General features: G+C 34.5%; 1 protein-coding gene across 1 annotated transcript in view; it reads right to left on the bottom strand.

The window, feature by feature from the left end:
• LOC118688692 (sodium channel protein type 1 subunit alpha-like) overlaps positions 1 to 25,527 on the bottom strand; it is a 52,218-nt gene that overhangs the window by 3,155 nt on the left and 23,536 nt on the right. The window contains 8 exon segments of the mRNA XM_036386425.2: positions 3 to 107; positions 472 to 742; positions 1,104 to 1,208; positions 2,844 to 2,981; positions 3,310 to 3,363; positions 9,977 to 10,258; positions 22,360 to 22,482; positions 24,842 to 25,015. Of these exon segments, the coding sequence (XP_036242318.2) occupies positions 3 to 107; positions 472 to 742; positions 1,104 to 1,208; positions 2,844 to 2,981; positions 3,310 to 3,363; positions 9,977 to 10,258; positions 22,360 to 22,482; positions 24,842 to 25,015 (1,252 nt within the window).

The following is a 25,527-nucleotide window of genomic DNA, read 5'->3' as shown; positions in this document are numbered from 1 at the left end:
AGCGCCTTTAATGAGGCGCAGGATTCGACCGATCCTGGCAAGCCGGATGACTCTGAATAGTGTGGGAGATACAAAGTACTTCTCAATCATCTCAGCCAAAAACATTCCTAAAAAAGAAAAAAAAGAAAAGAAAACCAAGGTACATTACCACTTAATCTCCATATCACAATAGAAATTTAGAAGCACAGTTTTAAAATTGGCAGTTTTATGTAGCAATTAAAGATTTTCTGTAGATTACATTGGCATACTTTCTGTTTTAGCAGTTATACTTACTATTTGCAGGTGCAATAAATGTTGGATGATTATAACAGTTTTGATGGTTGGTTTAGCTAAATTACAAATTAAAATGTAAAGCTGAATGACTTGGCTGTAAATCTTGCAATGGCAAAAGCTCAACATATAGCTCTGTTCAAGTAAAAGTTCACCTCCTGTTCATTTTACCTTCCTTTTAGTTTAATTAACAAGACTTACCTACTATAGAGAGAATGACAACCACAAAATCAAAAATGTTCCAGCCTATAGTGAAGTAGTAATGGCGAAGTGAAATTAATTTCAGAACACATTCTCCAGTGAAAAGGACAATGAACACGAGGTTTATCCAGTATAAAATATTTTCCATTTCTTCGCTCTGGTCATCAGTTTCTACCATCATGGTAACCATGTTAAGACAAATAAGAATCATGATGCTGATGTCAAATACTTGCTGTGTCACAAAATCAAAGACCATTCCTTGGAATTTATTCTGAGGAAGAAAGAAAAAAGAAACATCCAATACAAACTGTAATTTATTTATATTTCCTGTTAGAAGAAAGTAAAAACCACATGCGGTAAAGCTTATAAGACTTCAATAAAATTGTAACTAGTGTACACTAGTTACTAATTGAGTACTCAAATACAACAACTTATTTTGGCCTCCTGTGTTGCATATTCATATATAAAATAGTTGTGAGTGAAAAATTTTTTTTTGTTTTATTTTTGTTTTCCATTTCTGCTGACTAATGCCCTGGTTACTGACAACTTTCAATTGGCATATTTCTACTCTCCCTGTATTAATAAAACTCTTTGTAAATAGCTATTCATCTGATGTGTATAAATAATTTTACCCCTGGTCTTGGTATAGGTTTTTGTGGTTTTTTGGATCCCAGCTTTTTCATTGCATTGTAGTATTTCTTCTGCTCTTCTGTCATAAATATGTCTTGACCTCCAAAGTAAAAACATAAAATCAGAACTGGTTATAATCACATTTATATGCAGTGCTGAGAAAACTGAGTGATTCAAAAATCAAGAAGACTAAATTGGGAAAAATCTCTTAGCTATCAAATGCATCTGTGTACAATCTAAGCATTTAGTCTAGAAATCTGGACATCCAGTACTGCAGCGCTCAAAACAAGAAAAAAATATGCAAGCAACATCTTTTTATGGTTATTTTCTGGGAACTCCAAGATATCATTTCCATTACCTCTTTTCTTTTATAGTAAGAGATACAGTAAAGAGTATTTGAGATAAATTCAGATAGTCTGGGCTGCTCAATACTGTCACTTCTGAACTGTGATTGTAGCGAAACAAAGGAAAAAGACAAAATCAGGTTGTCAGTATAGAAATGTGCTTTAGGAATCTCTAGTTTAGCAATCACATTAGCATTGGGGCCCAAAGTCTTCAAGGTTCTTGAGAAGATGGATTATGAGAGAACCTTTGGAGAAACTTCGCTGAAGATTGAAGATTGGTACTATTAACAGCAAAATGCTCTCTTTTAAATCTTTTATTTTGATTAGTTCTGTGTTCTATTTAGCAAAAGCATGAACCTGCCTTTGAAGTCTGACAGTGAAGAAAAAGAAGGAATTATGGATCTTTCATATTTCCAATCAAAATCCATAGTAACCTTGTGTTAGAGACAGCTTGAATGAAAATCTATGAGACTTCCCATACATCTTGAGGAAAATTTTTCTGAGATAAGAGATACTTGCAGACATCTAATTCCAGGAATGCCAATGCACACATAGGACTGGATACAGCCCATTTTGATGACTGTGTGGGAAGCTTGAAGATGTGGGAATGCATGGACCATAAACTGGACAGGCTCCCAGACCATTTACCTCTACATTTCTACGTGTACAGCATCCAGAAATCTTGCTTAGTATTTGTCATTATTAACATAAATGCAAAGAAAGTGATGCAGTCCAGTAAAGTAAAAAAAAAACTTTTAATTCATAGCTACTTTGGTCCTTGAGCTTTTATTGCTTGATCTATTTACAGAAAATAATTTTAAAGGCAAGCATTTCCTACTCAGACCATCTGTACCAGTGAGATTATCTACATCTGCACTGTGAAATGATAAAAAAAAGGTCCTGAAATAGTTACAAACCACTCCTGCTCTACAGAGTTTCAGATTTTTCAGTGCCACAAAGTAGAACTTGAATACTTGGGATCATTAAAACATCCTCTTTACTTGCATGATGTAATTATCTTTCAGCTAGCTTTTTTTTGTGTATGCTCAGAGAATAACTAAAAATAAGAAGGAAAAAACTCCAAGAAATTATGAGTGCTTTAATGTAGGGACATAATTAAGGGGTTGGATCATGCAGGAGAAGACTTCATGAAATTTAGTCATGAAAAAGCAGATGACTTGAGGAAGACTAAACTGGGAATTGACAAAAGAAGGATCTGTCCCATTCGCTAAATGAAAAATCTTATGACTTTAATGAATACTGCAGGTATGATGTTGTCATAACATACTGCAGCTTCAATTTTGAACAAGCTATGTGGCGCTACTTTCCATATATTATGCACCTGCAAATATGCATTATTTTAGAATATCTTTAGAAGAGAAATAAAACAATACTTATCTTCTTTTTTTGCTGATTGAAGTTGTCAATAATGACACCAATGAACAAATTCAGGGTGAAAAAGGACCCAAAAATTATAAAGATGACAAAATACAAGTACATATACAAGTTGTCTTCATACTTGGGTTGATCTAACACCTAAGGGGAAAAAAAAGAGAAATATGAGTCCTAAGACTTCATGTGAAAATTCCAACCAAAAAAGTGGCAACCTTGCACCAAGTGCCACCAATATTTTGTATTTGGACAATATTCCTATCACTTATATTAATATATTTTTTCTATTCTACCTCTTGCTGATGCCACCTGGCAGTTTGCATTCAGTTGCCCACATTTTGTTACCACAGAACCTCATACTCATTTTTCATTCTATTGTATGGATATATTTGCTTATTTAGGATAAATACACACTTGTAGACAGACAGACCTCAGGGAAAAAAAGATAATTTAAAATATTTGCAGTACTTACATCTCTTGAGTCAATAGCTGCATACATAATATCCATCCAGCCTTTAAATGTAGCCTGTAAACAGTACACACCTGTTTAAGCATTCTAAAGACAATTCATTTAATAATTTCCAGCAACTCAGTACAGCACCAGGAATAACTAGTATCATTAGATTTCCAAAGTGTTTTGCCTCTTGGCTTTGTATTTAGCTGCTCATCAGATATACTGCTGTGTATCCCATTACTTTGTATTACATATGAACATTTTAAACAGTAAGTATGATTAATTTATTTCTCACTTCTAATTAACAAAAATTATAGATGGCATTTTAGTTCATCAAATCATGTCAACTGCAAGAGCTATGTACAGCTGGTTGTATAGCCTTATGTAACTGAGTTGCCACCAGTTAAGACTAATATGTAGTTCCTCTGTCCCAAGTCAGAAAGGTGGAAACAGAATGGAACTAAAAATTTGATCATCTCAAAAAAGGTATTTTTCTATAATCAGACTATACATTGAAAGATTTTACCTGGTTTAGCAAATCTATGTTCACTTTAAATATAATATATTTGTGCTTCACAGAGCCTAGATGTCTCATACATTCTAAGATAAAGTAGTAGGAAGTGTTTCATGTGCATTGAATATTTAATATGCCTCATAAATGACAGCATTTATTGAAATTTTGGAGGTATTTCCTCTGCCCAGAATCTGCACATTTTTATATTTGACAGTGAGGTGTAGATTGCTTCATCAGAATGTTTGAAACAGAAGTAATTTACTCTTTTGTGGCAATTAGTTCCCTTTTAGATATCCCTTTAAGGCAACATCTCCAAGTAGAAATTTTTGGCCAGTTGTGCCCAAAAGTAGAGCAAAAAAAGGAAATAATTCTATGCTGTTTAATCCTCATTACAATTTTGCAAAACACGACTGCAGATCATTGGTTCCTTTATTTTCCTTGCCACAGAAACCAGTTGCAGGATACAGTGAGGAATGGAACACTCATCCATGTTTATTACTGTATCACCATCATCTTCAGGTTTCATTTCTAGTGGAAGTTTCAAAAAACTTTTTTTTTATGCAGGACATGGAGCAGCTTGGCATCACCCTAAAGTGAACTTAAAATGAGAAGAAATTATTTTCTTAAAGGAAAGGTCCTTTACACTTTTGGAACAGTGGAATACTGAAAAGAGCATGATTATCCTTAGATACGTACGCAGTGTGCAGCAACTTTCACATCTTGGGATCAACACAGGAAATATAAAGCTCAGGTAACTAACAGTGTGATGGTAAAATCAAAAGGTAGTATCAGAGGACCAATAAATCAAGAATAAATCTGAAACAAGTAGCAGTCAGCTGAAGAATTTAAAGTCCTCATGGAATACCTGGACTGCAAGGGATTAGGAGAGGTAGATAAGGTCTATTTATGTAATTACTAATATATGCTTAACTTGTTCTCAAAGGCTTTTAATGGTGAATACACCACAACTTTATAAAAAGTATGTATTCTGGCACTTCCTTTGATTATTTCCTAACGCTTACATCCTTCTGTTGCCATTTAAGACTCACTTGTCATAGCCATTACATATCTGGAGAACTCCAGGAATCACCTTCATGCAGCATCTCTTACTTTTTGCAAATTGATTGTTGCTGTCCTTCTTTTTTAGGTAGTGATCACTGTTCCTTCAATCTTCCCATGCAACTCCTGTTTTCCAGAACTCTGATCACTCTCCTTATTTTGCTCTGAGCTCTGTTGCACTGGTTAATCTTTTGCAATGGCAACTAAAACAGGATTCAGCATTTCATCTAACAAGGTCTAAATAGGGAAAGATGATTACATCATGTCTTACAGTGCTACTTTTGCTTCTGTCTTGGTACACTATTTACATTTTTTGGAATATCATGACTTGAAATGAGCACTTCAGTCTGAAACACCATGTGAAAATAATGGGCAGACTTTTACTTCAGAAAGATGATGCGGATGATGGAGTGGCACTTGTGCAAAATGTGTGCTGTTGCCTCTGATTCAGACTCATGATCTTTGCAAAGCATTCTCCAGGCAAAACAGAATAATTTTTGATTTTTTTGCAAATGTATTAGTGTAGCCTAGACTAAGTAGAGTCAATGAAAAAAGATAGACTAATTTTAAAACACTAAGCTTCACCATCACCACTAAAGTACTGCACTATAAACAAACAGCACCCTTTAACAAGTGATAGGAAATAGAGCTGAATAGAACTCAGCTGAACTGAGCCATATTATTGTTGTTTTTGTTGTTGTTGTTGTTAAAAAGGAAACTTGAAAAGAGTGTGGGGTGGAAAAATAGAAATATAACATACTGCTATCTTATGATTTCCACAATGAGGTTCATAAAACTCTAAGATACTAAAAATTTTGAAGAAATTAAGAAAGAGAGTCAAAATATCCCATTCAGTGAAAGCATTTTTCTACTGTAGATGCATAGACCTGCTTATATTAATCTGCAATGTCTTCTCTTTAAAAGAAATAAAGTATCATTTGTGTATTTTTGTATCCTGAAAGAAAATAACACAGAAAATGACCAAGAGATCAAATGATTAGTTTCCATTTTGCATATCACCATATAAAATGTATTGTATATTCTCAGTAACACTAAATCAGGAGTAATTAATTGATTTCAAAGATTACAGCAGTATAACTGAAGTCAGCATCTGTTCCAAAGGTTTTTTTTTCTGCCAAGGAGATTTCAATGACACACATTCAAATGCAGATTCAAAATGTAGTTATAAAAAACAACAAAACAAAAATCCTCCATCTCCTTTACTATTGGTAAAAAATCATAGATTTTTTTTCCTCTGATAAATAATTTCTTATGAAGTTGTAAGTCTGCTGAGTTTAACACTCAATTTCTTTACCAGAAAAAATCACCACGAAGATTCACGTTCCCATTTGGAGATACAATAGCATCTTGCTTTTAAAATACTAACCTGTTGGAACTTTGAAAGTACCCTAAAGTTTAAGTCTTAGAATTCAGCTTCTGGTTTTTTTTACCATACACTTCAAGAGATGTGTTGTCTTACTGATATTAGTAACAGTAGAGAATAATATTGTGCTTTGTGGCTGGTTTGCCACATTTTTTCCTGGTGAGCAGGATAAAAGCAGTCTCTGGGAGATTTACTTACCAAGGAATCCAAATACTAGGTTCAAATTAAAAGGCATAAGGCCATACAATTATCAGGGCAGATGCCACATCTTTTTGTGTACACCAACCTCTTCCTCTTCACTCATTGGTGCATGACAATTGTGAAGAGAATTTCTCCAGCAGATCTGTCTCTGCTTTGATGCTTCTCTTTAGGGACAGAGAAATACTCAAGCAAGTTCAGACCAAGAAATGAAAAAAAGAATCTTGAAGATCCACAAAAAACCAATATGATCTATGCTATATTATATAAGAAAAATAATCTTACATAAGAAATCTGTACTTATATGATTGATGGCATGAATGATTCTACTCCAACTTCAAACTATGTAAGAATTCTGAAAAACAGTTTGACCAACAAAGTCCATAAAACTTGGTTTTATCAATGACATGTATTGTTAGGCTGTATTTTGGGGCAGAAAGAATTACAACATTGCTATAATACTAAAGATTTTCCACACAATAATGCCTCCCATGAAAGAAAAAAATCCAGGAAATGTCAATGAAAAATTAGGTAATGTTCTTTTCCTCATTCAAGAAAGTCATTCACCAGCACTGCCGAGTAAACTCAAGAAAGAGCTTGTTAGAGAGTTCCTTTTGCTTAAATCACTATCACACATTTGCATTTTTTGAGCCCAGAATACTTCTTTCTGAAATTCTCTCTCTGCTTTTGAGTGTTTCTGTGTGAAATAGATATGTTTCTTTTCCATATCACTCTTAAAAAAAAAGTTTTCCGTGATGAACAGACCCCTATACAGCCAGAGACAATAAAAAAAAATTTCACAGTTTCACAATTTTTGACTTTTGTCTTTCCCAGAATAATAAGGCCCTCAGTACCTTGGTTTGAAATTCTTTTGGCTTGTTTTCATTTTGATTTTTTGTCATAAAAATAGTTCTAACTTCCATTAGTATTCACTCCAATTTGTGATACAGATAGTAAAGTTATATGGTTCCTGTTACTCGGAAAAGCTGAAGGGATTTACAGCATTCTTTGGCTGACTCAAAGGGCACGAGCCAGAGGGCAGAACGGAGAATGGAAATAATGAGGAATAAGAGGAAGCTTTCTGTATTTATTTTCTAGCCTCCTGGCCTTGTATCAGTAATTCACGCACTGATACTTTTCACAGAAATTGTTATTAGAAAAATGATATTGACTTCCCTGGAGTTATTTTCTCAGGTCCAGCACTACTAAAAGTCTGTGCCTCAGGTTGTTGAGGTGCAGAACCAAATGAATTCAGTAGAAAGGCCATTAATGCTCACTTTAGGCAAACAGAAAGCATATCCACTTGCAACCATGGTTTTATAATCAGATTTTTCAGGCTCCGTATATAATTTTAGGCCAACTGCTAAACGTTCAATAGCTTTATCTTTGTTTCTGACACAGAAATGTGTACCTCTAACTGAGTCATACCTTAGCATTTAGTCTTCTTTCTATTGCTGCAAGCTGTTTAGGAAGGACAGGAAAATCTAGGGCTATGATATACCTATTCAAGTCTCATGTTTATTTTGACATGATGGCTTTGGAGGCTTATTCTAGAGTTTGATCCAAAGTACTTTATATATCAAATAGAAAATCACCTTATCAGTCTTTTTTGATTGAGAAGCAATGTAAGAATCTCAAACAGTTATGAATTGTGGCCTTGTTTTCTTGAAGGTGAATAAACATTGATTCTCTATATTTTAATACATTAACTGAAAATCAAGCTGATACTCTTTCTCAGTCCTTGCGCTCTTATAATTCTATAACTGCAAAATAACTCCTAGTGGCTTACTTACCAAACCCTAAAAGATGCAGGGGTGATGTTTTGTTCAATGACAGAAATGCCCCTGTTTTTTCTGCTATGTCAAATAAAAAGGTCTTGATGATTTTACAAGCATTTTAGCAATACAGAAAAATTAAGTGCTGTTGTCATGGACATTCTACTCACACAAAAAATCCTCCATCATTATGTGAGGGTCTCATGCTCTTGCAAGATCTCTACATTGTAGATACTGGACAAACAGGCTTGTTCTCCATGAGAGCTAGGTCCCTCTGTGGTAGGTCTAGATGAATTTTTCCTTTGGAATTGTGGGAATGATTGGCAAATTTCTCCTCATTCGCCTCCCAAAAAATCCAATAATTTAAGAATCTAAGCCTTCATGTAAGAAAATATTTGTGTCTTTTCAATAAATAGAAGATGAAATAATCTATGCGTAGCCAAGACACTATGACTGCAAGTAGCTGAGGGGTGGTGATTGCAGCCAGGAAAGAAATGAACCTGGAATAATGACTTGTGTCCCAGAGTAGAATGGGTTACTACTAGAAGGAGAGTTGCAAGCTACTTGGAAAGAGTTCTATTGATGTCATGTTTCTCCTGAATACCTGTAATGAAGCATTCTGACTCCCTAGGTGAGTAGACTTCATAAAGAAGGCAAAGAAAGTAAGTACTTAAAGTCTTTAGTTATCAAAATCAAATTGTGTTCAGTTCAGTATTTTATTTCTTTAATACTATTGGTCCCTCTTCACTCTTTCCTGATGTGACAGTAAAGTAAGGAATCATAATGAAAATTAAATGGGCAGACTTATCAGTCACACAGGTATGATGCTGTATTAGCTGGGAGAGGCAGATCCCATTGCTCAGAACTGCTGTTTTAGACCTTGAGCAGGACAATGTCCATACCACTGCATCATGTTAATGATTTGTCTTACTGAGATTTTGTGTAAACAACATAAAATCCAGAAACGTATTTAAAAGCAATAAAAATTAAACATAAGATACTGCAGATTTAGATAGAAACCTCAAAAAAAATGTATAGAAGTTGCTGAAGGTACACAACATAGGTAAAAGTCCAGCATTTTCTTGATTAAAGCTGGGTGAGATTGGTAGCTGCTTCAAAATACAAATAGACAGTGTTGTGTCTTCAATTTTTGATATTGAAGGCATAATCTTCTAGTATCTCTCTGCATATATTTTCTTTCTTCCCTCAGATTTTGTAAATGAACTCTCTGAGGTCCTTTTGCACAGAAGTATCAGGAAAATATTTCATAGATTATCGTATCAAGTGCTATTTTTTCTTTTCTTATTTCTCTTCTGAATGACAAAGTGCTTTTTAGATTAGATCTGCCCCAGTGGCAGCCACAAAACTGAGATGAGATTTATTACCCGGAGTTCTTTGTGACTTAATTACATCAATGCAGATTTTTTTTTCCCTGGCAACTGGAAAACTTAAAATATTGAGATACCTGAATACCATTCCTAGGTAATTCTAGAAACTTTAAAACTTAGAAGTAGTTAAAGGACTAAAGGAGTAATAAATAGGAAGTTGTTTCATTAGATGACCTGAGGATTCTTTATTCATCATAGTAGACTCTACTTGCTGCTTATGATGAAAAGAATAATCAATTACCCATGTAGAAGAACTACTAAGTCACAGATAAAAATCATCAGGTAAATGTTTTGTCTCTTTGTTGCCAGAATTGCTTTTCACTACTGCTTATAAACAGGAAAAGGTAGATAAAGAGTGATCACTTACTACTTGAAGTAAAGAAAGATACCCAAATCCTACATTATCAAAGTTTACTTTCACGTTTTTCCATCGGGCACTTTGATTGTTTTTTATGAGTTCCTCGCACTGACTAAAATTGTTGATTTGGTCGACTTCAAACCTTTCATCAGTTGTGGTGTTAACACAGTAGTAGAACTTCCCAGCAAACAGATTTACTCCCATGATGCTGAAAATTAGCCAGAATATAAGACAAACGAGAAGCACGTTCATGATGGATGGAATTGCTCCTAAAAGGGCATTCACAACCACCTAGTACACAAATACAGGGGGAAAGAGAAAAGAGTATAAGCATACTTACAGCAATACATTTTTGTATACTGTTTCACCATTCCTTAATAAATGCTTAGTCAGAAACTAATACTATAAATTTTAAAGCAGCATATTAATAACTGTAGCATTGCACCATTCCTTTAAATTATTAACATTAGTACATGTAATGAAAAGAAAATAAGTGAGATAATTAAAATAATTAATAGAGAAACAAAAGAGAAGATTTGGCAGTAGTAAGATGATGCCTGACACTGACTTGTTCTAGATAAAAAAGAAAAATGTGCTAAATAAAAAATGTAGACATAATAAAATTCTAAAAATGAATGAAATTATAGCTTAAAAATGTTTAAAGCAAAATGGCAACTTGTAGATTGGATCAACATAGTTTTGAAATTTAAGCTGGAAATACAAATGCCATGAATCTAGAAACTAAGCTCTACATAAAAGAATTATGCGCGAATTAAAGACATCACTTTATTGCCTTATCGTTCCATGCAAGATTATAACAAAGATTAATTTCTTTGTATACAAAAGCAAGACAGGTTTGCAATATGTGTCTACTTGAATCAACATAATTTATTTCAAGCTCCAGTCTTGTTGTTTCATGAATTAAGTTAGCAATACCCTTCATTTATCTAAAAAAGGATATAATTAGGGCTTCTGATTTTGCATTTTGAATTACTTTTAGGGGGGTTACCTTCTCAGATATTTGCAGGCAAGATGTCAATATATCTTTTGTAGAAAAAGGTGCATTTTTCTGATATATACAGAAATTAATCACACGTGTCTGTCAGACCTATCAAAACTTTTGTGATGAGCAATTATTTTTCCTTAAGTATTCAATTCCAGCTTCTCATTTACAAGTTATATTTTATTTAAAAGTTTACATTTTTTTCTTCTGTAAACTTTTGGGACCTGGTAGGAAGGTAAAATAAAATATGAAGTGGGATTCTGACTTTCAGTAATCTAAGTCCTGCAGCAAGGCAGGAAAGGATTGGCATGGATATTGGAGTACATTAAGTTGTCTTAGTCCATCTCTGTTCCCTGCAATATAGATACATTCTCCCCACTACCAACATAGTTGTGAGCAAGGTCAGAACTGCTCAGTCTTACTACCTGTATTTCACAGCCTCTAGAAGGCCTTTGGAAGAGGAACATTGTGGTTGTGTTATTCATCGCTCAGCACCCTCCTCCCCTTTTCCTCCCAAATTTTATGGCCAGCAATCAGGACCTGTTTAGAGATCTTAGGTAGAAATGTTTTCAGGGCAAATTTTCTTTTCAATTAGAACGTTTTCCTCCATTGCCAGGCAGTAGAAATGGGACCTTTCTGTAGCAGAATAATCCTTTTCTTCTATAAAACCACAGTTTTATTTTTTAAATGTAACACTTTTTTATTTTTAATTTTTAAAAATTGTTTGTATTTTTTTGATGAAAAGATTCCTGTAATAAATCTGTTGCTATTTAGCTTCATGGAATTGAGAACAACATAAAAATTAGAAATGGAATTAGAAATGCTGAAATTTGTTCCAAGTCTGACCTGATCCTTAACACTGCATTATGCTATTGCTGCTTTGAAATTCTAGGCCAGCTAGTGTTTGTCTTTTTTTCCCCCACTCATAAAAATGTTCCAGATGTGTTACATTGATTTAATTCCTCTGTTTAGTCTTGATGAAAAACCTGAAAGTAAAGATGTCAAGAAAGAAAGATGGGGATTTAGTTCTGCAACTCAAATGAATTAAGGTTACCTCTGCTCACACAAAGAATGGTTTTGCAAAAATTGAATGCCTGTAGCAGTTACCTTTATAACACCCCTGACATCCATTGAACCACAGCACAGATCCAGAACAGGCAGCAGAATAATAACAGCAACAATAACTGTTACAACAATTATTAATTGATAATAGTTGTAGAAAAAAGGATTTCTACAAAATGCATCAGTGCGTCTTGCACTTGATAATCTTTAGATGAACAGGTAATGCTGTCTCACCACTGAGACTATGGAAAGATCAGCCACATCTTCTTGGATAAAATAAGAGAACAGCTTCCAGCAACTGTTCCAACAATGCTTCCAACAACTTAATTCATAGAGGTCACTGAAAACCCATCAAATGGTAATAATTTTTGGTCACTACTGACCTGGCCTGTATGCGAACTGGTGACCTAGAGATGAAAGGCTCTGTATCCTATTACCAACCCCTTGAGCTATCCAGTCCCCCTGGAAGGTTTTTTAAGAAAAGAAGAAAAGAAAATTAAAACTTTTAGAAATTGTTTTCTGTTTGCATTTTTTTTCTGTTTGATTTTTCTTCCTCAACAGTGTTGAGCCTTACCCCTGTCATATTTATAATGTAAAACTGTATTGCTACACGTTGGTCAGATGTTCGGCTGACTGTAAAGTCCTCCTTAGCAAGAGGTCTTTAATTTCTTCAACACATACAGTTGGAGGTAATTGCCTTAACAGTGTTTTTCTGTTTTACTCTTTTTTTGGGGGGGGGTGTGTTTTGGTTTTTTTTGGTTGGGTTTTTTTTTTTTTTTTCGTATTTGCTTTGGGAATTAGCTGAGGTATATCAGGATAACCAGGACATTAAGTTAATATATATCCAAGATTTCACCCATACATACACAGACAACACACATAAGTTACAGCAAATGGACAGAAGAAAGGGAGAACCAATTGAAAAGTGAACTGAGTGCAGAAAAGGGGTCAATTAGCATTTTTAATGAGTTAATTTAGCAAATAAAAATTGCCATTTTCATCTTGTTGGGAAGAGTCTGTAAAAGGTTAAAAGAATGTTGGCAACTACAGCTCTTATTTTTTGTTTGGTCTTTAAATCTAGATCAGATATACATGATTCAAAATGTATTTTTTCTTTTAAAAGGGGCTGTTCTCTTGGGCCTATTTTCTGTTATTTCTTAATACAGAATATAATGCCACTAAAGTGGAAAAAGATGTTTACATAGCTGTTTCTTTGGTTTTATAAATTACCTATGCATTTCCTCAAGGCTGGGATGTTGCTGGTCAGGCTGACTCCAGTGAGCAAAGCTGCAAAAGCCCAAGTTGATTCTGCTTGTTCACCTTCCTATAGCTTCAGGTAGGTGGAACAGCAATAAGAACAAGTGAGAAGCAACATCTGATGCCTAAAAAGACAAAGGAGCTCTAGACTATTTTACATTTCAGTCAACATTCATCCAGTGGGGAAAAAAAATCATTGTGGGAAACAACATCTCTTCTAGAAGAAAGCAGTATTTCATATATATACACAATTTTTCATGTTTGAATTTATCTAACACCTTCCAGTATCAGATTTATATATAAGAGAATTACTACAATACTAATTTTATGTCCTATCTTTAGTAATCCAAGTATTTTTCATGGCTGCTGTTTGTATCTTCTTTTGAAAAACTCTCCAAAGAAAACAATAAAAATGGGACAAAAAAATCAGTTTTGCCGTCAGAACTGTTCATATGTGTAGAATGAGGATTGTACAAAACATCAGCTTATCCCTTCTGTATGAATAGAATATGAGGAAGCTTTACTAGATTGACCCCTGCTGTGGGAGATAGCTGAACACACAGTGAGATATAAATGTATTTTAGTTGCCAGGGGAGAGTATTTTCCATGGATCCTGACACCTCATCTGCCACAGACTTTCCAGGAATTCCTACATTGGAGCTGAGTAATGGATATATCAGGGCCTCCTGAAATCTGTAAACAAGGAAAAATCTTTAGTAGTGCTTATCCAATTTTCCCATAACTTTTGCAGATTCTGTGAAGAAGTTCCTAACTCTCTTCCTGGTGCAAATGAGGAGGAAGTTAGCATCTTTGGGATGGAAAGGGAGATGACAGGACTGTGTATGGAACATTTTTCTACTCAAAATTAAGAAGTACTTTATTTGCCTCCACTTGGAAGGTATCAACTTTGTAATTTTATGCTTAAATAGGGAAAGTTCCCAAAGAGCTGCCAGAGAGAACATTTGCTGTGAGAGATGGAGAAGTGAGCAGTGGTTGGGATTCTTGGTGCAGCACATAGGTAAGACTGCTGGAATGGCAGGAGGTACACCATGAGTGGACACAGATGTAGGCATAGGTGACAATGGGATCGGCATTTACCACATGCTCACAGTGAAGGACCTGGAGGACAGCACACAAGGAAGTCAAGAAGACTTTGAAACCATGCTGACTTGACCAAGTGGGTATCAAGTAACAGACAAGTGTATTCTCTTTTAAATGTAGAAGAGTTGAGGCAAGGGAAGAAAGGACATAGTAACTTAATGTAAACATACAGTAACTATCCCAGGCAGGGGATCAAAAGAGCATCTGAGGCAGACCATGAAGAAACCCCACCCCTTAATCAAAAAGATTAACTATCTGATGCTGTAATAATGGCTTTCTGTTCTCCCTAGTACAGTAAAATTGATGATGGAAACTGCCTTTTTTTGAAATTAGAGGAGCCTCTTCTACAAGTCATAACACAGCAGAAAGTCAGTGGGATTGGAGGAAATGCTTATGAGGCTTAATTTAGGAGCAGCTGAATGAGTTGAAGATGTTTGTCACAAAAGGAATGGAGGTAGTGGACCTGAGGGCCAGCAGATAGAATAAAAACGTGGCCCAGTGCTGAGGATTAAGAGTGACTCTCAGCAGAGGCTCTGGATTTCTGCCACAGTTGTGTAGTGTGAGGTTTGGAGGTCCCCATGAAGGAAGATAACTGGCAATGCAGTCCAATACAGGAAAAATGTTCCCACATACGATACCCCGTCTCATCTGAGTGCATACGTGGGTTTGGATTGAAGATGGCTCTTGGGAGGGAGGGGTTATAACAGATTTGGTGAGGAGGGAATAGTTTCCCTCAAAGTGAACTTGCAACTAAGAATGCTAAGCATGTAAGTGTGGGAAAACTCCATTTATTATGCCTAGTGTTGTTTATCCTCTGCCTGTTTTGAGAAGCAGAATTCCTGTGTAGACATAATACACTCTCGCAGACATGCTTGAGCCTCCTCTGGGAGACAGAGAGCTCAAGAAAGCACAGCCTTGTGATAAGCTGTGCATGCACAAAGCCCTTTCATACATTGGGAAAGGCTGTGGGCCCAGCTGTCCCCATGAGGATAAAGTAACCCTAAGGGAACTTGTGTCCCGTGTGTCTCTGCCTCCCAGCATTGCTGGCAAGGTAATGAAATAAATTTACTCTTTGCATCTGAGACTGTGTTCTGCTGGTTGTCCTGGCTACCTGTGGATTCACACAATGGCTATTGAAGGATAAAAGTTCTTTGTAGTGAAAGGATAAAGTATATGTACTTTGCCACAGCACGGTTGGAGATGGGAATCTTATTCACAGTTAATAATAAAAATTTATCCCATTTTATCAATGTTTATATCAGGTGATAAACATATGTGATATTGCAGTCTAGCAGATGAGGACAGAATATGAGAGGAAGAAAGAGAAGGAATTGAGAGAGAGATTGCAATAATTCTTTTACCTCAAAACTAGAAATTTTGTCATTGAATAGCTTGGAGTGGTACCCTGGGAAGAAGTATGCTGCATGTGCTTGGTGATCAGCTATGAACTGGCTGTAGAGGCAACAGTAAATGAAAATTGGGTGTATCTGTGAGAGAAACTGCAACCTACTTGACATGATCCAAGCAATCGTTACGGAGGAACAAGGAGAAATTTTAGATTCTAGGAACCTAAAAATGTAGAATAATAATTAAAACTTTCCCATTTTCAATGAATTATTCCTATTTTGTCTCAATGGATTTTTTGCAAGAAACTAATTTTCATAAGTTTGTCCTGCAAATGGAAATCAGAATTGTACACTATGCATTGTGTTGATATGAATGTTTGATCTATAATCCACTAACTACATGCTATTGTTCCAGTATTTACCTGACTAAAAAAAAAAAAAAAAAATTCCCTACCTAAAAAATACCAACACCAAACAAAAAGCCCCACCATTCAGGTTATATTGAGTATGTGAAAACCAAACACTTCCATCCTCCAAATGAAAAAATTTAAACCACAACACTCCCTAAAACTGCTTCTATAAAGTAAGAAATTCCCTTAACCCAGCTTAAAGCTGTTGTCCTGTTGCCATTTTTGCACATCTGAGAAGAGTCTGGCTCTGTCTCTTACCTATCTTCCTACCCAAATTACAGGCAATTAATGGATTTTGTTGTTAATAGGCATAGAGTAAAAATACTAGTTTCTACTTTTGCTACACAGTTTGCCGTAATTCTCTGTGTTCATATATTTTATTTTTAATGGCATGACCTAGGATTATGTAAGGTCAGAATTAAGTAACATTTAAAAAAACCTTTAGAAAAGTTACAAAATCAAAAGTTTGGAGAAGTAAATTATGATGATGGTGGGACTATACTATTATTTAAATCAATTTTTAAAAAAGTAAAAAATGTTGTTTCCTGAAAGAAACAGTGAATGCATTTTGTCAGTGTTAGGCATGAGAAGCACCTTGTGTGAACCAATTGAAAAAAATTATTTATGACAGTGTCTTAATTTTTTTGAGTATAAGGAAGACTATATTGGGAATATACAGTGAAGATTATTAGTAAAGTACCATATAAAGCAATGACTGTAAAAAAAGTTGGACTTAACTGTGAGTGTGCAAAGTCAGACAGGTGGAAAGAACCAAAGAGACCTGTCAAGGAGTTACAAGTAAATCTTAGTCTGAACAATAATAAGCAAATAAAGCTGAAGTATGAGATAAAAGGTCTCAGAGGATAAGAAAATCATTCCCTGAACAAGACAATTGCTGTAATTTCCACTTTTCTGTAACTGTTACCGTACAAGTGCACCTGTCTGGAGAATGCTTCTCATAGTGAATTTTGTCTTCAAGGAAAGCAAAATACTTTCTCAAACAATGCACCAACTACCTTTATAACACTTGGTGCTGGAGAAATTTCACACTATTGGGTGGTGAGTTTATATCTTGGAATGCCACAATTGTTAGCAGAGAGGTTGAACTAGGTGATTCTGAAGTTCTGTTCTAGCTTCAATAAAAAAATTTAACTTGTTTAAAGTAGCAACACTAGCATTTTTTATTCACATAACAGTCTATTAAAAGCAAGCTACACTGTTGGATTTAACAGAAAATGAGGTTCTGGAGCAGCCTGATTCTGTTTCTCACCAGAAACCAAGTATGCAAAAAGTACTTTTGAAGAAAATATAGAAGAAAAGACATAATTTTACATAATGTATTGTAAAATAAAATAATTATCTGCCAAGCAATAAATCACTCCATTAGTTTGAGAAGACCTGGTAAACATTGTAAGAGACATGAGCATGAAAACAGAGCAGTTACTTGATGTGGGAATAGTATCTTTGTATTTCACTGGATGCAGTAAAAAAACCCAACTTCTTGCCCTCCTTGTTGCATTAATGAAATGTTATCAACTTTTACATGCCCTGTAACATTTTCAATAAAAATGCAAACTATATTAGGTATCCCTTTCAATTTTTTTAAATTTTGATCCTAACAGTAGGGGTTTTCTGTAAGATGCAACAGCTACCAAACTGGAAAAAAATGGTATAATTTTCAATTATATGAGGTAACTCTTCAAAAGTTCTTTTTTTATCTAGAATTACAATCTAAAAAATACTAAGATGTTTCCGGTATGATTTGTGAACATCTATATAGACAGATTTCGAAGTTTATGAATTTTTAAATTGCCTTTCAGGAGACACAAAACATCTAATAGATTTTCCTCAAAACTCAAAGTTAATGAATAAGATCACAGTCCTCAAAAAGTCATTCCAAGTTCACAATGTTTAGATCAAAAAAATATAATCTCCTATTTTTAAGAGAAATTTGCAGAAATTATTCACTCATTTCCTCGAGAGTGAATACATAATTCTTAAGTGTGAGATGCGATGCTAAGCTTACACTGAACATAGTTGCTACTGATGCATCATTTACAGTGCAGCTATAAAAACCCCTGCATTAGTGACACCCTCCTGCAGTTTGTGCTTGCAAGGCTGGTAGTTCTAGCAAGTGGAATTTGCTAACAATTCTAGTGAATGCAAAATTTTTATATCACTGACATGTCTCCTGCAGGACATTTTAAACCCCAAGAAAGATAATACTCTTACTGGCATTTAAAAAAAAATTATGAAAACTAGTTTCCAACAAAGGCCAAAGAAGACTGAATTCAGATTCCAAGAAGGGATTTTATATGTTATATATTGTGTGTATACACTTGGAGTGATTTACTTAATGTAAAATATAGGGTGCTTTAAATTACACAAAAAACTTTAATTGCAATTATATAAATATCTGTAGTTGTGACTATTCAGATCACAGTATTTTGGAGTGTGTTTAATGTATTAAGAGTAATATTAAAAAAATTTCTTCAGGTTATTTTGAGTGTATTCGGTATAAATTGGGTAACAGGGTAAAGCATAGATCTTTGCAAAACAATGTAAAAGCCAGATTCAAAATTTTAAAGAAAGCCAATTTTTATCTCAGTTAAAAAACAACTAAAAATCTTAAAATACCTGGAAAAAATACTCATTTGCTCATTTTCATGTTTTTTCTTTAACATTGAAATGTCAAAGAGTTATTTCCAAAGATTTAAAGCAATTGAGAAGCAGTGGAGGATGAATATATAGAATCTACTTGTATTGGGAGTTGCAGATGAGGTTGTCTCTCCTCCTAAGCCTTGATTTACAATGTAGTGATTAGTCAGACTGTAGTCATTAAGGGTAGAAAAGGGGGAAATACTGTACCCACAATAGAGGTAAGGGGAGGAACCAGAGGTCCACCCCATCCAAGCTGAAACGTACCCTATATGAAATAGAAATATATAGCCTGTTGTTAGTTGTGAATCTGTAATGACAGACACTTGATGCTATGTTTTATAACTCAATTATATGAGAAATGTTACTTTCATACTAATGAAGTTTTGAGTACTCTTGAAAATGCCTCATTGCCACTTTCCTGGTAAGGGAATCTAAGGAATAGCCATTGAATTTTAGAGGAGATTTAAGATATCAAATATTCTAATTTAGATTTAAAAAGTTATGAAATTGGACTGGAAATTTGAAATACAGTAAATGTTTAAAGCCATCAGCCAGAAATATGCATAAGGCATGCAAAACTGAAAGTGCAAGTGGATTTCAGATTGTTTGCTGCCTTCTACTATTTCTCTAATAAATCAAGCACGGCATGACATGCTTTATTTTGTGAAGTTAGACACAAATGCATGCTTTATTGTCACTTAATTCTCTAACTCAGCAAAGCAAATGTACTCCATATTCTACATTTTCAAGTAGCATACCAATTCAGAACTAGCGCAAAAGCATTATACTGCAAGTACTAAAAAGCTAAACAAAAAGCAACGGGTATATTCAAATCTCAGTTTGCAGCTACTTCTGCTTAGTACATACACTAATTGAGATGAGAATATAAACCCTAAGACATTAATTTAAATTAAATTAAAGCAATCCTTTACTTTGCCTTCCAGCATCTGGGTGGAGTTGGTTTTGAGATTCAATATAGAAACTATTAAAATTTCTCAAAATTCAGTATACTATACTCTGCTATTCAGTATACTATACAAAATTCAGCAGATATTCTAAATGCCTTTAATATGGCAAAATTCACTTCTGTGCTTAAGGCAAGCGCAAGCTATGGATCGCCTGTACCCTATTTCCGTGCAAGTGAATCATCTATCTTATACTCTGGGAAGAGAATTATGAAATAGCATAATTATAAAATTAATTGTAACTAAAGAGTACAGCTGAAGACTTTTAAGAATGTAGCTTAAAATCTGAAGTGTTTTTCATATTTAGGCATAACAGAATAGTCATTAGTATATACTGACTGTGTAAAATGCTGCACTCTTCCAATTCATCAGAATGAAAAACTTATTTAAGAAAACATTGTTTGAATTAAATTAGTTGAGTACTTGGCAGGTTGTTTTACAAAATGATGCAGAGCTTCTTACATCCACAGCCTCTTGTGGAATACTTCAGGTATTTTACATTTTCAGTGCAAAATTTGCACAGTTTTGAACATGGGTAAACATTAAAATTTAAGTACATGCTGAATAAAAACTCTGTTTTATCACAGCTCAGTGTAGGTATGAGCAACATAAGAAATCCAAGAGGGCTGCTTTATCTTTACTTTCTGCAGACAGAAAAAAGACTCTCTTTTTATGAATTCTTATGAAATGAACTTGGTTTCTGAGAAGACTTCAATTTGACTATAGTCTTATGAGCTGGTCAATTATTTATCATTTGAATCTTTTTACTGTTCGTGAGTCATTCATAAAGTAATGCCAACCACTGCCAGTGAGCAATGCTTGCCAAGTGCTTTGGAAAAAACCCACTATTTCAGAAGTGCAAGTAGTAACTATAAGGCATCTATATATTTGGCCAGTCAAATCTGCTAAATGACTGGAATCAGGCACTTCATTGACTGTCATTAATATTGGAGGATAGAGCTGAAGCCTATTTGCTTCTCCAAGCTTCCCTGTGATTCCTAACCAGTAAATTGCTCATGAATTATTCATGTTGTATAGCTGAAATTCTATCAAATGATTGGGCTCCTGGCAGAGTTTCATAGTTATTCAGCAAGCAGTAGGGGACAGCAGTAAATAGAATTCAAATAACAGGTACCTTAATGATAGCTTCTTTATGCATGAATATCCTAAATCTTGTAAGTGGAAAATTTACTAAGGCGATCATGTAAAGATACAGAAAAAATGAATAAAACATTTGGCAATCAATTTTAACATCTTTTTAGAAATGGTCTTTTCTTCCAATATCATTTTAATAGCTGCATCTTTTTTCCTCCCTGCATATTATCTGTACTGGTCTCCCAGTCCTCCTGCAGCTGACCAGAACATCATTAAAAACATAAAGCTGACAGCAGTTTCCCAACATTTCTCTGCACAAAACCACATACATTTATCTGAATGTTCATGAACAGTATGTACAAAGAAAGACAAAGAGAAAATGGCTAAATCAAATAGTTGCATATTCTGTGGTACTTGACCAGCTCTTACCCTGCTGAATATCACTTCATGAGTTTCATATAAGGAGAAAACTGTTAAAAGTCAATTTGCTGCATGAAGCTGAAGTTTATTAATTCAGTAATCATTGGTTAGCAATGTATTTTCTGCTGCATTCTGAAGTGAAGATAGGTAGTCTGCTGAATACAATTTCAGGAAAAGAATTTAAAGCCTCAGTTTCATTTCATTAATCTTAGATTTTTTTTCTAAAGATTTTGCATTGTTTCCTCTTATGTTTCCATGACGCAGGAAAAAGCATTCTCCTAAAGCATATTTCATTGACATGCATATAGAGTTAGTTTGTATTCAGTGGCTTTAAGGAACAGAAGGTATAAACAAATGAAAAAATAAGTCAAAATGCCTTCTTGAGTGAGATGAATAATAAGCAGGGCCTCTAAATTACTCAGAGTAGCAAGAAATAACTTTCTATACATTGCATTTAATATTGAATAGAGATTAGTTGAAATAAAAGAAGCATTTACCTGACAAAAAGAATAACTTCATAGAGGAATCAACTTGATTTGCTTTTTAATTCAGCCAAACTCAGAAATAGATTTAAACCACTAGTAGATATGAATGTATCTGCAGTATTATCTAATGAAATTCAATGGGGTTAGATTAAAGGGAGTTTATAGAATATAATGAAAAATGAAGAAGTTCAATTTCTAGGAGAAAATATCTTTTTTAACTAATGCTAAATTAGATTCCTGTATAAATATTTTGATATATTTATCAGTAAAGAAATCAATACAATTGTGTTACATTTTATTTATTATTAGCACTCTGCTAAGAGAGTTCATAGTTGGCAATTTCCAAGACTCATATGAAAAACTCCTGAGATTGGCTAGAAAGTAAAGTAACCTTAATGAATACAAGTTCTATGTGATAACTGCATATGGATTTAGGTGAATGGATGAAGCTTTTTGCTTATCTGTTAGTAAAAGATATGCGATAAAAAGATAGTGCAGCCTCTCTGCATGGACTTGTCATTCCTTGTTGTGCATGCATGTATTCTTTAGATGCATGCATAGTTTCAGACACTTTCACGTGTTCTTACCCTCATGCCTTCAAATCGTGACAAAGCTCTTAGAGGTCTCAAAGCTCTTAGTGTCCTAAGGGACTTAATGGCACCAAGTTCAGAGTAACCCAATGCATTTGCTGTTAAGCTAACCAAAGAGACCTATATGAAAACAGGAAAGTAAAAATTATTATTATTATTATTATTATTACTTTACATACCATAGATGTGAGATATACACTTCGTTAGAAGAGTCTAATTTTGGATCACTTTCTTCAGGAATAGGGAGTCTTTCAAGTTAAAAAAAAAAGAAGAAGAAGAAAGAAACAATATGAAAGGTGAATAGGTAAACAAACAAACAGAATTATCATAAGATAACTAATATCTGGAAACATCAGTACTTCTGAATGTCATCCTTTGCTACTGATCTGAGGACATTTAAAACCACAAAGCCTGAATTATATTAATCTCTCCTTTTTACCAGTTGAGGCATTGGTCCTATTTTTTCTTTGTTTTACAATACTGTTTGGATTAGTAAGTGTGGTTGATAATGTCATTTCACTGCTCACAACTGAAAGGGAAGTGATTGAAATTTGTGTTGAGCTACACGTGGGTCACAGAACAACATTGCTCCTCTGGAAATTGGTAAAAAGGACTATTTTATTATAGACAGTTATACTGACTAATCCTTTTGCCTGACTGCTGAAATTATGACCTTTACATGTTGAAATTAACCTGGAATATGCTATTTCTAAGTCCTTAGAAGAACAGTTCCATTGGTGGAAGAATTTGACAGGCCTTTAAATATTCCATGTCCCTACATTACCTCAGTGCAAAATACCACATTCTCCACATTTGCTATGGCTCCTGTCCAAAATATTACTTTCTGTTTGTTTCTCATTTCCCCCAAATGTTCCCTCATTATGCTGTTCTAATTCCTTAACTATTTATTGGGACAAAAATAGCATAATGTTCTCATATACTCTTTCATTATAAGGAACAATGTATCAGGTAAAGAGAATTCTAGGACTGTGCTCATATTTAAAAGCAAGCATTATATGTGCAATTTTTAGCTTTTAAAAGTTAATAGCTTTTCTGAACTTTTCAGCAGCTCTAGCAACTACAAAACTTGGTTCTTTTGAAATCTAAATTTCTTTTTTCCAGCACATTCATTGTATTACTGAAAACTTTCAAGTTGCCAGAATCTAAAGGAAAATGAAAGAAAATATCCACATGTGTAAATCCAGCATTTATCATGAACTAATACAGACACTTTAATACGTACTATAGCTTCACATAATGATGTATTCACATTTTCACATTCACAAGATGACTGTTTGGGATAGTACGATTTAAATAAGGTCAAATATTAGAGAAAATTAGTTTAAAAAATGAGCAACTGCTTCTGCTTGCATGTTTGTTCAAGCTTTTTTGTTGTAGGTGCCACTTAGGTACCCATTTTGAGAATTGAAATAATAAAGAGCAAAGTGTTTTCTGAGAGAGGGTACTTTCTTTGTATGAAACATGGCTATCTGTAGCTGTATATGTGGAGTTGAATCCTCAGTATATTTAAACCACAATGTACACAAATCAAAAATGTTGTAAACACCCATTAAAAAAATAAAAATAAAAAAAAAAACCTGAAGAAAATTAATTGTTCTGATGCTCTAATTAGCCCTTGTATGATGGGAACATATTGAACACATTGAAAAAATATTGGATTCTTGGCAGTACTTTGGAACAATAAATTCTTATAAAGGTCTCTTTTTGTGTATTCAGTGTACATTTCTAAGTCATTGAAACCAGGACAAAAAGAACCTTAATTTTAAAACTGAGCTTGTTCAATACTCGGTTTTTGTATATGTTATACCAGAAATTACTGTCTTGAAAATACAGTGACTGGTTCTGGTTTTGCAACTCCGTAGAACATAGTGTTTGAGGTTCACCCACAGAAATCCATGAGCTGCAGAAACAGTATTTATTCCTGCACACTGGAGGTTTTTTCCCCAGGGGGTATACTTAGGATATTCTTAAATGCTCCATAATTGTATCAATGCATCAAGAAATGTTCTCTTCCATTTCGCAGCAGAGTACCACAGAGCTAGAACTATGAGATAACCCTTCAGCAAAGATTTCAAACGTGCCCCTGAAGACTGCAAGCTCAGTAGTACTTATTGGACTTCAATACTAATTAATCCCCACTACCAGTGCTAGAGATATATCTTGCTTTCTTTGTGGAGCCCTAATTTATCCACATGCTGAAATTTGTGGACATGATGTTCAATGTCTTGCCAGAGGAGTTTTGATTCAGATGGCTGTCTGATGTCTGGTGGATCAGACACACATCTGAATGCTGGGTTCAACATAGACCTCAGCAGGAGGAATGATGGGTCTGGAGGTGGGAGCGAGCAGCCCAGAAATGTAAACTAGTTGGCATTAATAGATATTATGGCTGCAGAGAAAGTAAGTTTAAAAATTACCAGGTAAATAGAAAAGTGTCACTAGGAAATGCACTACGTACATCGACAATCAGGAAGTCCAGCCAGCACCAGGCATTAGTAAAATATGTTTGATAGCCATAGGCCACCCACTTCAGCAGCATTTCCAGAATGAAGATGTAAGTGAAGACCTTGTCAGCATATTCCAGCATGGTCTTGATAGTTTTACGTTGTTCAATATATATGTCTTCAAAAGCCTGTGAGTATAAATATTCAAATATATGTTATTTTTGGTTACTGCATATGCTTCAGGTTGTAGCACAACAAACCAAAAAAAGCAACAAAAAAGGGCAATAATATTCAAGAAATGGCAAGGATATATCATTTCTATCTAATGCTTCTTTTTCTGGTAACTCAGAATGTATCTGGCTTTTCCCTATGGAAATATATTTTCCAGCTCACAGGAGGAAGAAGCAGATATTACACAGCAACCACTACACTGGTCAGAGATTTTTTAAAATGTATTTATTTATTTATTGCTGATAGTGAATTATTCTTCTCAGATCATATTGCATATTGACAAATAGAATTAATTCTGCCAAGTGTTGTGCCTGGACTGAATTCTATGAGATCATTTGGCTTGTATGTAGGTAGACCCAACCTACATACAAAATCCAGGGCCATAGCTGTAAAATTTTGAGGACAATGACAATACAAGTTACTTTTTAAGTCCTCCGGTTCCTGAAAATTTTAAGTTATAAATCTTAAA

Source organism: Molothrus ater, chromosome 7 (assembly GCF_012460135.2).
Source record: "Molothrus ater isolate BHLD 08-10-18 breed brown headed cowbird chromosome 7, BPBGC_Mater_1.1, whole genome shotgun sequence".
Taxonomy (NCBI): Eukaryota; Metazoa; Chordata; class Aves; order Passeriformes; family Icteridae; genus Molothrus; species Molothrus ater.
This window is presented reverse-complemented; position numbering and strand designations above follow the sequence as displayed.